The following is a 15624-nucleotide window of genomic DNA, read 5'->3' as shown; positions in this document are numbered from 1 at the left end:
GAGTGGGTCACATGTCGTCAGAAATAAACTCATCTCAAACTTTTTTATGGAGCTAACTCCTCAACCTTAAACTCTTCTCTTATTCCCCCCACACCCCCAAATTAGGAAAATAAAATGTCAGTTTAGGTAGATTGAAGAAGAAAGTATAATCCAGAGATAATCTTTGGTAACATTTCTTTTCTTCTTCCTGTAGACTCATTAAAACATGTAGTATCTAGACATACTTGCACACTAATGTTGGGAATGGCAAAATGTTGATGTCAGGAACATACTGTCTTATAATCTGAGCATTTTGGTTTACTGCTCGCTTTTTGGTCTCGTAATATAATTACAAGTTTGATCATGTAGGGAGGAAAATATTTTTCCTTCCACCCGGGTCCCTGTAACAAAGAGCAGATAGGCATGTGTGTCTCCTATATGCGTGGGAACCTCACAAGAAAAATGACAACTCAGAGAAGTGGAACAGCCCAGACGCTTCTATACTTGGTTGGACAGAGAGGTAGTGTGGGGAGTAAAGTGCACGGGGAGGCTAAGGAGGGTCAGAGTCACTTATTTCTTATATTTTACTGAGGCCCAGTGCATGGAATGTGAGCATGGGGCGGGGGGTCCCCTCAGGCCAGCCTGCACCCTCTCCAGTCCAGGACCCCTTGGGGGATGTCCGACTGCCGAGGATTGGGCCTAAATCCATCATCCCTCTCACAGTCCTGGACTGCTGACTCCTAATTGCTCGCCTGCCTGCCTGCCTGTCTGGTCACCCCTAACTGCCCCCCCTTCTGGCCTGGTCACCCCTAACTGCCCCCCGCTGCCAACCAGGTAACCCCCAACTGCCTCCTCCCTGCCGGCCTGGTCGCTCCTAATTGCCCCCCGTCCCCCCGCCGGCCTGGTCGCCTCTTACTGCCCGCCCTTGCCGGCTTGGTCACCCTCAACTGCCCTCATCCCCCCGCCAGCCTAGTCGCCCCTCACTGCCCCCCTCTGCCAGCCTGGTTGCCCCGAACTGCCCCCCTCTGCTGGCCTGGTCACCCTCAACTGTCCCTCCTGCAGGCCTGGTCGCCCCTCATGGTCCCCCTGCCGGCCTGGTTGCCCCACACAGCCTGCTGTTCAGTCATTTGGTTGTCCCTCTCTAACCCCCCTGCCGGCCTGGTCATAGGCAGCCAGCCATCTTGTGAGGGTGTGAGGGTTAATTTGCATATTACCTCTTTATTATATAGGATTGATTTCAGAGAGGAAGGGAGGAGAGATAGAAACATCAATGATGAGAGAGAATCATTGATCGGCTGCCTCCTGCACACCCCACACTGGGGATTGAGCTTGCAACCCAGGCATGTGCCCTGCTCGGGAATTGAACCGTGACCTCCTGGTTCATAGGTCGACTTTCAACCACTGAGCCACGTCGGCTGTGCGAGATAAGAGTTATTTTAACAAGGTGTGCTGTACGGATTCTCTTGACCTCAACTCCTTGTCTCTGGTGATAACTTTTTTTCAATTGGTAAAGGGAGGACATCTTTAAAGTGGGAGTTTTATCTCTTGCTTTCAGAGGGAGGTCAGAGTGCCTGTACCTGCTGTTTTTCAGGCACTTTTAGTTAAAAATATCCTTATGTCAGAGAAGCATGTTTTGGGTTGACATATTCTGGTTTCCTTTAATTAACCCCTAGAGTGCCTGGGAGCGCGATCACACTCCTCCTGCAGTGTCACTATTAGATGCTAGTAGTTCACTCTTTATGTGGGAAAAAAATTTGAAAACCTTAACTCAAAATGCCTTGGCAATTTTAGCATAGTTGCTAGGATACCGGTTGGCACTCAAAGGGTTAATCATCAAGTGTCTTAGTGGAGGATTTAATTTTGGTCACACTGGGGTTTACCTGCAGGATTTGTTTCCCAATTCAGCCAGGGTCTAGGTTTCAGGTCCTACTCTTGGTTACCACACCTTAGGGTCCCCAGTAGCAGGTCCAGACATATCTCGGAGGTATTGTGGGTTCCCGGTCGCCGCCGTGAAGTGACTATCACAGTAAAGCACGTCACAGGCACTTTCTGGCTTCCTGCTGCGTATAAGTTATGTTCACATTGCACTGTCCTCTGTTAGTGTGCAAGAGCATTGTGTCTACAACCCCAAGTGTGTCGTGCTGGCCGGGTATGGCTCAGGTGGCTGAGCATCTCACCAAGCACTGGGAGGTCATGGCTTGGATTTCTGCTCAGGGCACAGGCCCGGGTTGTGGGCTTGATCCCTAGGAGGGGTTGTGCAGGAGGCAGGTGATTGATTTTTCTCTCTCCCTCTCCCTTCCTCTCTCTCTAAAAAAAATCAATAAAACATATTTAAAAAATTTAAAAACCAAAGTATATACCTTCATTTAAAGATACTTTATTGCTACATTGGGTGGTGAGCCCACGGTGCAGAATACAGATCATGGTGCATAGAAATGCGCACCTGTGTGACCTCATGGACCAGTGTCATCCAGGAAATACAATTTTAAGAATGTAAATACATAAACACTTTATTGTTAAAAATGGTTACCACCATCTGAGCCATGAGCACAGGGGTAGGGACCGTCCGCCCCTCGGGCCCTGTAGGCCTGCGGAGTCATGTGGTCTGGCCCTGCAAGGCATTGGGGTGCGTTAAATGTCTGACCAGTTCCAGCAGCTAAGGTTTCAGTCGGTAACTCTGGGTGGCCTCGATTGATGGTGTCAATATCCACATGGCCCTGGGCAGACAGGAGGTTCTCCACCCCTGCAAGGTAGCACATGGCCATCTTTTAGCTGGTGGAGGGGTCGCCCGACGCTGAGGCTGTGGCTGGCAGGCAGGGCTGCTGGAGGCGGAGCGGCTGTGGTAACGCGGAACAAGAGGGCAGCAGTGAGCTTCCCGCAGGACTGCTGCCTCCTCTCAAATGTGCCCTCCCTCCTCTCACTAGTGCCCGCCCTCCTGTCACTACTGCCCGCCCTCCTCTCACTAGTGCCTGCCCTCCTGTCACTACTGCCCGCCCTCCTCTCACAAGTGCCCGCCCTCCTGTCACTACTGCCCGCCCTCCTCTCACTAGTGCCCGCCCTCCTGTCACTACTGCCTGCCCTCCTCTCACTAGTGCCCGCCCTCCTGTCACTACTGCCCGCCCTCCTCTCACTAGTGCCCGCCCTCCTCTCACTAGTGCCCGCCCTCCTGTCACTACTGCCCGCCCTCCTCTCACTAGTGCCCGCCCTCCTCTCACAAGTGCCCGCCCTCCTGTCACTACTGCCCGCCCTCCTCTCACTAGTGCCCGCCCTCCTGTCACTACTGCCCGCCCTCCTCTCACTAGTGCCCGCCCTCCTGTCACTACTGCCCGCCCTCCTCTCACTAGTGCCCGCCCTCCTGTCACTACTGCCCGCCCTCCTCTCACTACTGCCCGCCCTCCTCTCACAAGTGCCCGCCCTCCTCTCACTAGTGCCCGCCCTCCTCTCACTAGTGCCCGCCCTCCTCTCACTACTGCCCGCCCTCCTCTCACTAGTGCCCGCCCTCCTCTCACTAGTGCCCGCCCTCCTGTCACTACTGCCCGCCCTCCTCTCACTAGTGCCCGCCCTCCTGTCACTACTGCCCGCCCTCCTCTCACTACTGCCCGCCCTCCTCTCACTAGTGCCCGCCCTCCTGTCACTACTGCCCGCCCTCCTCTCACTACTGCCCGCCCTCCTCTCACAAGTGCCCGCCCTCCTCTCACTAGTGCCCGCCCTCCTGTCACTACTGCCCGCCCTCCTCTCACAAGTGCCCGCCCTCCTCTCACAAGTGCCCGCCCTCCTCTCACAAGTGCCCGCCCTCCTCTCACTACTGCCCGCCCTCCTCTCACTAGTGCCCGCCCTCCTCTCACTACTGCCCGCCCTCCTCTCACTAGTGCCCGCCCTCCTCACTAGTGCCCTCCCTCCTCTCACTAGTACCTGTCCCCCTCTCACTAGTGCCCTCCCTCCTCTCACTACTGCCCGCCCTCCTCTCACTACTGCCCGCCCTCCTCTCACTAGTGCCCGCCCTCCTCTCACTACTGCCCGCCCTCCTCTCACAAGTGCCCGCCCTCCTCTCACTACTGCCCGCCCTCCTCTCACTAGTGCCCGCCCTCCTCTCACTAGTGCCCTCCCTCCTCTCACTACTGCCCGCCCTCCTCTCACAAGTGCCCGCCCTCCTCTCACTAGTGCCCGCCCTCCTCTCACAAGTGCCCGCCCTCCTCTCACTAGTACCCGCCCTCCTCTCACTACTGCCCGCCCTCCTCTCACTAGTGCCCGCCCTCCTCTCACTACTGCCCGCCCTCCTCTCACTAGTGCCCGCCCTCCTCTCACTAGTGCCCGCCCTCCTCTCACAAGTGCCCGCCCTCCTCTCACTAGTGCCCGCCCTCCTCTCACAAGTGCCCGCCCTCCTCTCACTAGTGCCCGCCCTCCTCTCACTAGTACCCGCCCTCCTCTCACTACTGCCCGCCCTCCTCTCACTAGTGCCCGCCCTCCTCTCACTACTGCCCGCCCTCCTCACTAGTGCCCGCCCTCCTCTCACTAGTACCTGTCCCCCTCTTGCAAGGGCGCGCCCTCCTCTCACAAGTGTTTTTTCTTGAGTAAGATGTCATACTGATCCTCACTTCAGTTATGTTGATTTTGTAATTTTCCTCTTTGGTTTTTATTCTGAGACTGATGATCTTAGGAGACTGGGCTGATTAATTTTAAAGATCATGCCATCCCCTCCTCTGACCAGGTGCCCTGAACTTTGTTCTAAAATCTTTTCTGCATAGCTCTCTTCACCTTTGGTTGAATTGTCAGGGAATTTAAGTGGTATAACATGTGTCTGGGTCAAAAACTTAATCTTGGTGAATTCAGTGTGGTGGAATGATAATAACCTCAGCTCTAGCTGCGATTGCCAAGGAAGAGGTGGTCTCATTTGTCTCCCTGGTCACAGTCACACAAACTTACAAACTGGTTTTTAAAAACTGATTATTTTCATTCTAAATGTATATGCACTTACACATTTGGTGGTGGAATCTGCAGAGATATTTGCACATCTCGTTCATCACCCAGCTGGCTGGGGTGCAGTGAGGCCTCCTCTTTTGTTCACCTGCTGACGAGGAGTGAGTTCTGGAGAGGCCTGCGGGAGGAAGGCCAGCCCAGAACATTGCCGGTCCTCCGGCTTCCCCTACTTAGCGCATCACCGGTCCGCCTGTCTCTCTTCATGTAGTTTCTGCTGTCAGTGGAAGGAGAGAGCATGTAGGTGACAGCAGTTTAAGACAACATTTTAAGGAGCCGTTTGAAAAAAATTACTAATGTGCACCCCCGTGTGCTCAGATGACGGGGTGGGCGGCCTTGTCACGTGACTCATCCACAAACCCATAGTTGCTTTTGAAAATTACCACTGTTCTCTGGTCTCCCCTCCCCCATCTCTGGCAGCCAAGGGAGGCAACAGAGAACTCCTGCCCAGCCTGGGACAAAGGCCTTTTCTAGGAGCTTTACTTCCGCTGATTGGAGTCCAAATGCTAATTGGCATCCGCTGCATTGAATCATTGGTGGGGCCAGCAGCTGCCGGGCTCTGGAGACATCCAGCAGGGGCCTGACCTTTCTTTCCAGAATGTCCTCTCGCCTCTCAGTTTCCCTAAGCTCCAGCGCCTCTTCCTGCGTGTGTGTCTGGTTGTGGCCTCCCGGGGGCGGGGGGGGGGGGGATGATGAGCAGGCATTTGGACGAGCCTCCCCACAGGGGTGCATACACTTGTCTTGTCCGTCTGCCAGTTCCTCTCTCCTTTCATGTGGGGTTTGTTTAAAATTCCAGTTCTCGTCTGTTTTCTGTTGTGTCTTCTGAGGCAGGTGGTGGTGGGGTGTGTGTATTTAAATGTTGGGTTGAGACCACCAAACGTGTTCTTAACGAATGGTTAAAGGAGGCGTGCACTCAGCTGGTTCATTAGTACTTTATCTAAAGACAACATAAGCCCGTGTCAGTCAGTCAGGCATCAGTCCTACCTACGGCTCCAGCTGCAGTCGCTCAGAGCCGATGGCAGGTCCTGCCTCTCAGACACTCTCTCTCCACCACGGTGGGTGCTCGTTACAGGTGACAGTGAGCACTGAACTCCCTTTTGTCTGGTAAGATGTGTGCTAGTCACTGTTCTGTAATCATAGCAGTGAGAGAGGGGTGCTCCTAGGTTAGTGATGGCGAACCTATGACACTCATGTTTTTTGGTTGATTTTTCCTTGTTAAATGGCATTTAAATATATAAAATAAATATCAAAAATATAAGTCTTTGTTTTACTATGGTTGCAAATATCAAAAAATTCCTATATGTGACACGGCACCAGAGTTAAGTTAGGGTTTTTCAAAATGCTGACACGCCGAGCTCAAAAGGTTCGCCATCACTGGCCTAGGTCATGGTTTCATTACATGTGTCTGCCCGCACCTTAGCTTCCAGGACGCAGGCCGCCCGCTGCCCGTGTGCCTGCCGTGTGCCAGTGTGCACCTGTGTTTCACACCAGTGGGCAGCACTGAATTTAGGCCTGCAGAGGAGTGTAAATGGGTAAGAATTCTAACTTGGTTGGAACCCATCCCTGGAGTCCTCATGATCCTGTTGTTGCTCAGACGCACTGCCGGGGAGCAGAGAAGCAGCGCTTGCTCTCTGTCCTGGGCCCTGGAGGCCCTGGGGTACCTGCTGCTGTGGGTGGGGGTGGGGCTCAGCGCTGGAGGAGAACTGAGTCTGCACAGCGCACGCAGCTGCTCAGTACTTACGAAGCAATTACCTGCTTTTACCACAAACGACATTCTGGTCAGCGTTTCCATTTGTCCTGCCCTGACTCAGCATTGCTCTTTTCGTTTTCCTACAGCCTTTACACCCCAGGTCCTTGTAGGTTCACTGATGAGTATAAGGAGAAAAACAAGCCTCCAGTTCGCTTTCTAATGACCTAGCCCCGTGTAAGGAACGTGGAGGTTGGCTTTTCGGGCCGATGTGTTTCACTGCGGCCTGTCTCTGAGGAAGGCATGCCTCCCAACAGGAGCATGTTTAGGGCCGTGGTCATGTGCCGACTGCTGTTAGGAATCCTTCCTCTCAATCAGCCTCATTAGGGACACCCTGGGCTGCTCAGGAGCCCACACGCACGGGGCCACGTGCTGGCACAGAGGAGAGCAGCTCCGTGCGCCCTGTGCCCACGCCGTGGTGGCAGCTCACTGTCCCCTGCATGAGGGAGTGGCGGACAGAACCCAGGACAGCGCTGTGGATGGATTGGGCGTCTAGTTCCACTCGGGCCTGCCCCTGTGCCGCCAGCTGATGTTTTAGTATGAAGTTCCTTTGAAGAGAGTCTGTTCTGTCGCCCTAGCCAGGCTGAACACTCGTTCTGTTTAGCATTAAGGTAGCATCCTAGTTATTCAGCGTCACATTTTTTATTGTTGCTCTCAACATGGCCCTGTTGAAATCACAGATGAAATGATGCACGTTTGGTGTGACTTTTCTGTGTACAGGGCTCGAAGGATGGTGCAATGTCCGCAAATCAGTAAATGGGATGCATCACAAACAGAGACAAAAGTCACATAAGGATCACTGCACAGGCCGTCAGTGACTGTGCTTGCCACAGGACTTTGCTCTCATTCGCAGTCGTGACCTCGTGAGGCACATGGCAGCTATGCCTGTAGACCAGTGGTTCTCCCCCTTCCTAATGCCGTGACCCTTTAATACAGCTCCGCATGTTGTGGTGACCCCCAACGGTAAAATTATTTTCGTTGCTACTTCATCACTGTAATGTTGCTACTGTTATGAATCGTCATGTAAATATCTGATATGCAGGATGGTCTTAGGCGACCCCTGTGAAAGGGTCGTTCGCCCCCCAGGTTGAGAACCGCTGCTATAGAGCATCTGTAATATGCTCATGCTGGGGCAGACGGAAGCCACCATTTGAGAATTGCTTTTCTAAGATGACTCATGTTTGTTATGTGTTTGGTTTCCAGTGCAGAGGTGTACAACTGGAAGTTTCTCTTTAAAAGATGGTTTCTTTCCCTCTCTGGTCTAGCTCAGTGGCTAGAGCGTCGGCCTGCAGATTGAAGGATCTCAGATTCGATTCCGGTCAGGGCAAGTCGCCGATTCTTGACGCAAGGATAGTGAGAATGGACTGGAAACTTCTGTCACTGCCTGTGGGGAGGGAAGTAAAGTCGTGCACATTATCAGAAGCCACACATTCTGTTTTTATTTTTTCTTAAGGATGAAGAGGAAGAAATCAAACTGGAGATAAATATGCTGAAGAAATATTCTCATCACAGAAATATTGCCACATATTACGGTGCTTTCATTAAAAAGAGCCCCCCTGGACATGACGACCAGCTCTGGGTAGGCACTGTGTCCGTCTGGGGGCTTCCTCATGGGCCAGGTAGAAGGCAGCAGGGACCTTCCAGAGGGGGAGACAGCAGAGGAAAGGGGCTGGTGTCTGGGATCTTTCTTGGTGGACATTATACTAATGTTTATTTAGATGTTTTCACTTTGCCTGTTTCAGGGATAAAATGGAATGTTTTAAAAACAATGTAATTAAAGAGCAAGGAAATTAGGATCTTGAAAATAAAAAAATAAAAACTTTAATTATGAAAATTAACCAGTTAACTGCTACATGTCCAAAACGAAACCATCCTTGCGTCTATAGATGCTTATGGCATACAAAGGGTTAACATGGAAGCTATACTGAATGAATCTTTCTTTATTACCTGGAAGTGAGAGACAGATCACAAGAAAACAAACATATCAGTAATTTTTAAAAGTATTGTTAATAATAGTTAATTAAAAACAATAAATTCCAGGGAAATTTCTGGACATGACACATTCAAAATTCTCTCTTCTTAAACACATATATATTCAAGATGATGAAACAGATATTGTCAGAAATATGGTCATCACATTAGTTACGCCAAAGGCTCTGGACGTAGAGAGCAGTAAAAGAGATCAGTCCTTTTCCTATGTTTCAAAAAAGCCATTGTAGAAAATTTGCAAAATTAAGAAAATGCAAGGGAAATAGTTACTTTCATTTCAATTGCCCAAATGTCATCATAGTTAAAATTTTAGTTCAATTCATTTGATTTTTCAGGTACTTAAAAAATATACTTACGTTCATGTTGTTCAAACATTTAGATACAGTATACAATATAGTTTTTAAAACTATGTGTTACTTAAAAAATAGCATTTCTCTTTTGTTCTAAACCCAGTCAATGTAAAATAGTTTGAGAATCGTAACAGTCTGATTTTGGCACACGAGAAACACTGTTAGGGAGTATGTGTCCCAGGTTTCTGATAATGGGCGCTGATTAAGAACAGAATGGCCCTCCCGTCCCGCGTGCGTGGGGGCTGGGGGCTGGCGGGTCAGCAGCCTGCCGCCTGCTCCAAATGCGCAGTTACTGCTTGGACGGCGACATGCTCTCAGGAATTCGGATGCCTCCAGAACGGACGTGTGCCTGGGTCTTCAGGAGGGCACACGGAGGGCCGGCTCCTGGGTGTGTGGGTGCCCATGTCCTGCCCAGCGTGAGTCGCTGTGTTTCCGCCCGCAGCTGGTGATGGAGTTCTGTGGGGCGGGGTCCATCACGGACCTGGTGAAGAACACCAAGGGGAACGCGCTCAAGGAGGACTGGATAGCGTACATCTCCAGGGAGATCCTGAGGGTAAGGACCGGCGGCTCTGGTGCCCGGGATCTGGCACCTCCTCTTCACGGCCCTCGCCCAGGGTGTTCCTCGAGTTATAACTGCACTGATCGCTCTTGTCTTGACAGCCAAGGGCTCTGTCTCGCCAGCTGGCTTTGATCGTTTAAGCTTCATCATGGTTTGGATCTAAAGATCCAAAGTATTCTGGCAAGTATCTAAGAAAGCAGATTGAAAGAGGAAACAGTTTTTTCTGTATCTCCCTGAATTCACCTCCTGGTGTTGAGAAGTCAGAGTGGAGGGGAGAGAGAGCGTCCTGCTTTTCTCTGAGAGCCCGTGTCTGAGCCTGCGGGCCAGCGGTGGTGCCGAGCACTGGCACCTGGTCGGGGGCCGGGCGCTCGCTGCTAGTCTGCTGCAGTATGCATGAGGGAAAGTTCCAGTGTCACTGCTGCTTACAGCGCTGGAGGCTTGTCTCATGATCTTAGAGGAAGTTTCTGCACTACTATTACAGCAGCTTCTGAAGGTCCCTCCTGCTGGCAGAGCCGCCCTGACCACAGCCGGGGAGCCTCTGGCCGGTCGGCGAGCTTAGCTTCCTCCGTGCTTGCCCCTGGGTTACACACATGAATGACTTGGTTTGATTTCATTTACCCCATGTTCTACTGAGTTAAACTGGAATCTAATTGTTAGGCTTCTCTCACTAATACAAAAAATTGTTACTTTATTTGTAGGTGAATTTATCCCCATTTTTATATTGAAGTTTGACAGAGGACTACAGGTTTAAAAAATGCCAAGTGGAATTCATAGAGATAGGTTTTAATTTCTTTTTATTTAGATATTTAAAAGCCCAGTGCACGGATTCGTGCTCCAGTGGGGTCCCTCAGCCTGGCCTGCGCCCTCTCGCAATCTGGGACCCCTTGGGGGATGTTGGAGAGCCAGCTTCAGCCCGATCCCCGCAGGCCAGGCCGAAGGGACCCCACTGGCGCACAAATCCCTCCTTCCCTCTGAGATTCATTAGGCTGTTCCATGTTCCATGCCTATGGTTTCCGATCCTGCATTGAGCGTCTGCGTCCTGGTGGCCGGTGCACGTCATAGCTACCGGCCGGTTGCTTAGGCTTTTATATAGTAGGTCCTCGGGTTACGTCGGAGATCCGTTCCTACAGCGCAACATCATGCAATTTTCGCCGTTAAGTCGGAACCCACCTACATAAGCGCCTACGTCACTCACATGGAGCACAGACACAGCAGTAATGAAGTGAAACAGTAAAAAAAGATTAAAAGAAAGACCACAATTCCTGACCTTTACTTTTGGTAAATAAATAATAAACAACATAAAGCACATATGTACATACATTGAAATAACGGGACTTTATTTTTTATAAATGGGAGATGGCGATGTAACCACAAAACAACGTACGTTGAGTCTGACGTACCCCGAGGACCTGTGTAGATTTTGCACAGCCCTTGACAATAGGAAATTCCCTTAAGAAAACTAGTTGTGTGGATGAAGTGGGAGAACCATCTATTTATAGTCACATTCAAATTTTATTATTAAAGCATCAGGGTTCTTGTCTGAGGCTACCATGGGGAGCAGGGTGTGAGGTGGAGAAGGCATGTGCCTGCCCGCTGAGATGAAGCTCAGGGCGCACGTGTGTGCGGTCAGCTGTAAGGAAACAGCCTGGTGGACAGGAGGGCCCTGGCTAAGGCGGTGGCTGCTGGAGTCCATCAGACCTGGTTGTGAGCCCTGCCCTGCTGCTTACCTGATGTGCACCCTTGGCAGTGTCACTCAGCTTTCAGGACTGCCTTTCTCACCTGTGAGATACAGGTACCAAGCCTTCATCAGGAGAATTAATGTCAATGTATAGGAGTCATTTAATGTGACACGTGCATATACAGCTAATGCTCATTTAATATTACTTGTCCTTACTCTGGTAGAAGCACACACACATCTTTCCTACATGTAACTCCAGTGTAGGATTTCTCAAGCAGAGAACTAGGTTTCATTGTAAATGTCTGAGCCATCAAATAAATGTATTTTAAACACATTTCATCACAGGCAGTTTCATGCTTTTTTTTTTTTTTTTGCTTTTTTTTCTCCAAGAGCTTGCAAGGCCAAAGCTGGAACAATTTTTTTTTTAAATATATTTTTATTTATTTTTTACAGAGAGGAAGGGAGGGGGATAGAGAGTTAGAAACATCGATGAGAGAGAAACATCGACCAGCTGTCTCCTGCACACCCCCTACTGGGGATGTGCCCGCAACCAAGGTACATGCCCTTGACCGGAATCGAACCTGGGACCCTTCAGTCCGCAGGCCGACACTCTATCCACTGAGCCAAACCGGTTAGGGCTGGAACAATTTTTTTTTAAATTGATTTCAGAGAGGAAGAGAGAAGGAGAGAGAAACATCAATGATGAGAGAGAATCATTGATTGGCTGCCTCCTGCATGCTCCTTACTAGGGATCGAGCCCACAACCCGGGCATGTGCCCTTGACTGGAATCGAACCCAGGACCCTTCAGTCCACAGGCCGATGCTTTATCCACTGAGCCAAACCAGCTAGGGCAGTTCCATGCTTTTATGTGCACAGGCATACGTTGTTTACCTGGTGTGTGCACTAAGCATGGACTGCTAGCCTGGGTGTTTGAGGTTGATAGACATCATGTTGAGATGTAGAAGTGTGTTCCCCAGTGAGTGCGTGACTTGTCTTTCCTGTGACAAAAGTCTGAATGAACTTAAACACACCAGCCTCTGGGATCCAGAAGCAGACACCGAAGCAGGTGTGTATTTATCATGAAGGAACTGCTAGGAGTCGTTCTGGTAAGGAGATGGCCGTAGACGGGGAGGTGAGCTCTCTTGGGAAAGGAAGGCCGCGCCCCCGCAGAGGCGTGGGGACCCTGGAGAACGCGCGGAGGGCGGGACCTGCTCTCGCTCCTCAGTGGGGGTTGGTTCGGACGCTGCTGCGGTGAGGCCCTCAGAAGGTGTCTGGAGTGTGTAGAAAGCTCCTGGCGGCCCACTGGGCCTCTTGAGACCAGGAGGTTTACCGACATCCCAGCACTTTGCATTCAGTCCACATGGCAGTCACGTGCATCTAGGTCAGTGGTCGGCAAACGGCGGCCCCTTGAGTGTGGCTCTTCCACAAAATACCACGTGCGGGCACGCACGTACAGTGCGATTGAAACTTCGTGGCCACACTCAAGGGGCCAAAGAGCCGCATGTGGCTCGCGAGCCGCAGTTTGCCGGCCACTGACCTAGTTGGAAACGGGCGTTTTTACTAAGGGGCACTTAGCCTTTCGCAGCCAGTGCTGCAGGCCGGCCTTCGACCGCTCCTTGTCCCTGTCCAGCAGTGAGACAGCTGCAGAGACTGCTCCCCAGCCTTAACCGATTCATTGTCTGGACTGTTTCCTTGTGTGTATTGGGATCTGTCGTCTGTCTCTGCTAAGAAAGAATCGTTGCAGCTTGGTTTTTGATATGGGAGCAGCGAAACACACACGTGCCGTCCTCCCAGGCACGCCATACAGGAAAAATGCGTTCACTGTTCAGAGCCGTCCTGGCTCGGGGTGGCACTGGTGACCAGCTGTTGGCCACGCCTCCGCAGCGTCGGTGCCCGGTGGCCACCCTTGGCCGTACACAGCACAGGAGACACGCCTCTGTATGTTGCTCATTAGGAATAAGAATACCCAGGCCACGTTTGTCTGAGGACACGGGTACTTGTGTTTGTTGCTAAGATGATGCTATAAAGGTGTAAGAAGGGGGTTTGTGCAAATTCTAGAATAAATGATGAACGGAGTAGTACCAGTAGGAGGTAGGAAAGAATTCGGGAAGCTGCGTGTTTTTTGCCTCTTCCTTTGCTGCTCACAGTTGTTTCACACTGAGAGGAAGGCTTTCTTCCTAACTGGCCCTGTGGTGGCTCATGTGTTAGTGCCTCTCCCCCGCCAGTGCCCATGGCCAACCCTGCACCCCTCCCCCCGCACACACACGGCTTCACACGTGGCTGGTGGAAGCCGTGGGCAGCCCTGTGCTTGAGAAACAAGTGTTCTAGAGCAGCTGTCTCATTTACTTCACAGCCTTCAAAGTCATGATAACAATAAAACCCACAAGCAATGGAACAGGAAAGTCAAACCCTTCTCTTCAGTCCACCCCTCGGAACTAGCCCTTTCCCAGTGAGTTGGCTGCTTGTATGGGAAGGAGGCGGGCTCTCGATTTCGCTTCTCGAGCTAAAGATGGGGCAAGTAAAGGAGTGAGAGAATGGGGCATTTTATCTTTTAGACCATATTTGGATGCAAAATGTAGTTGTGTTCTTGCTCCCCCTCAGAAGAGACTGCTCTCGGGCTTCCTTCCAGATCCAAGGTCATCAGAAAGCACTATATGCCAGGAGGTTTCTCTCTCTGGGAAACACATACTCTAACACAGCGGTTCCCAACCTTCTGGCCCTTTAAATAAGTTCCTCATGTTGTGACCCAACCATAACATTATTTTCGTTGCTACTTCATAACTGTAATGTTGCTACTGTTATGAATCGTAATGTAAATATCTGATAGGCAGGATGGTCTTAGGCGACCCCTGTGAAAGGGTCGTTCGACCGCCAAAGGGGTCACGACCCACAGGTTGAGAACCACTGAACACAAAGCTCTTTTGATGGCTGAACTATTTTGCATATGGGGTAGAGGTGGGATGATGGGCTGTGGGCTGGGGGACCCAGCTCACCTTTGCTTTCCCCTGGGATGTGTCTAGTTCAAACGTATCTCGGGGTCACCCCGGAAAGATGGGTGCACAGTGTGGGAAAGGCACCCCCGGTGCACAAATAGCACAGGCTGTAGCCGCGCAAGCACACGGTCATCCACAGCATGTCTCAGGGCAGCTAGAGCGTGGTGGCGCTACCACAGGGACCTAGCCCACCGGAGCGGGGGGTGGGCCTGTGCTCTGCCTGTGGGGTGCTGTGAGCAGCGTCTCCCGGGAAGCGCCGGAGCGAATCGGATGCTCTAGCTGTGGTCCGCAAAGCCTGTGGCCCGTACACGCCCTCCTCGGGAAGGCTGTGCCTTGGTGACTGACTTACAGAGATAGCGACTAAGGTTCAGTCTGTCTTCCTACTCAGGGCCTGGCGCATCTTCACATCCATCATGTGATTCACCGGGACATCAAGGGCCAGAACGTGCTGCTGACGGAGAACGCAGAGGTGAAGCTCGGTAGGTGACGGAGGCACAGCCGGCAGCACCCCTGCCGTGGGCATTAGCCAGCCTGCCGCCTGTGCCCGCACTGTCTGTGACAGGTCATTGCTTAGCCTGGCTCCACCCTTCCATCATGTCTCCCCACCACCACCCCCACCCCCGTTCTCTGTGTAGCAGACAGACCAGAGTCTAAGTCAGATCATGTCATTTTCCTGCTTCAAGATCACTAATAACTTTCTATTTTACTTTGTATAAAAGCCACATTTCCTGTCATGGCTCATAAACAGCCATGGCCCTGCTGCTGCTAGCCTCCTTCTGTGAGGACCTCACCCTTCTTCCTCAGTGACTAACTGGTTTCCTTGGGACTTGCCTCAGGGCCTTGGCACAGACTGCCCCCTGGGTCGAAGCTGCAGTGTTTTCTTCGTCCTCATTGGCCTTCGCTGACCCTCTGATCTGTGTCAGGTCCCGCTGCCTTGTTTCCTCCAAAATAATGATCACAATTCATAACCATTAAGCTATTCTTTACTTATAATTCTGGCTCCTTTATGAGAATAGAAGTTCTGGGGGTACAGCCACCAGGATTGATTTATTTGCCGGAATGTTCTTACGCAGCACCTGGCACAGTGCCTCGAATGTGGTGGGTGCTCGGTCACATGTGTGTAATGGGGGTGGAACCCATGGTGTCTTCCTGGACAGGGTTTGTGATGGTTCTCTGTTCCAGTGGCTCTCTGGGTTTCCGGTTTCCCTTGCCTGGATCTCAACTCGCTCGCACCCACTTTCATATAATACTCCTGTCAGATTTAAACAGGTTTAACCTTGTTTTCTTCCACTAAGTCATCATGAAAACTATGCTTATAAGAATCTAGCCCACCTTTAAAAAGTTGTAGGTGCAG

The 15624-nt window shown here is 51.4% G+C and overlaps 1 protein-coding gene across 8 annotated transcripts in view; it reads left to right on the top strand.

Moving 5' to 3' along the window:
- Positions 1-15624, top strand: part of MAP4K4 (mitogen-activated protein kinase kinase kinase kinase 4) — a 195678-nt gene that overhangs the window by 120940 nt on the left and 59114 nt on the right. For all 8 annotated transcript variants that reach the window (XM_081100885.1, XM_081100880.1, XM_081100879.1 and 5 more), the window contains exons 4-6: positions 8154-8279; positions 9482-9592; positions 14659-14749. In XM_081100885.1, coding sequence (XP_080957011.1) covers positions 8154-8279; positions 9482-9592; positions 14659-14749 — 328 coding nt within the window. The remainder of the gene's footprint in view (positions 1-8153; positions 8280-9481; positions 9593-14658; positions 14750-15624) is intronic.

Source organism: Myotis nattereri (assembly GCF_964212035.1).
Source record: "Myotis nattereri genome assembly, chromosome: 10".
NCBI lineage: Eukaryota > Metazoa > Chordata > Mammalia > Chiroptera > Vespertilionidae > Myotis > Myotis nattereri.
Note: the sequence above shows the minus strand (reverse complement) of the source record. Positions and strands in the feature narration are given on the sequence as shown.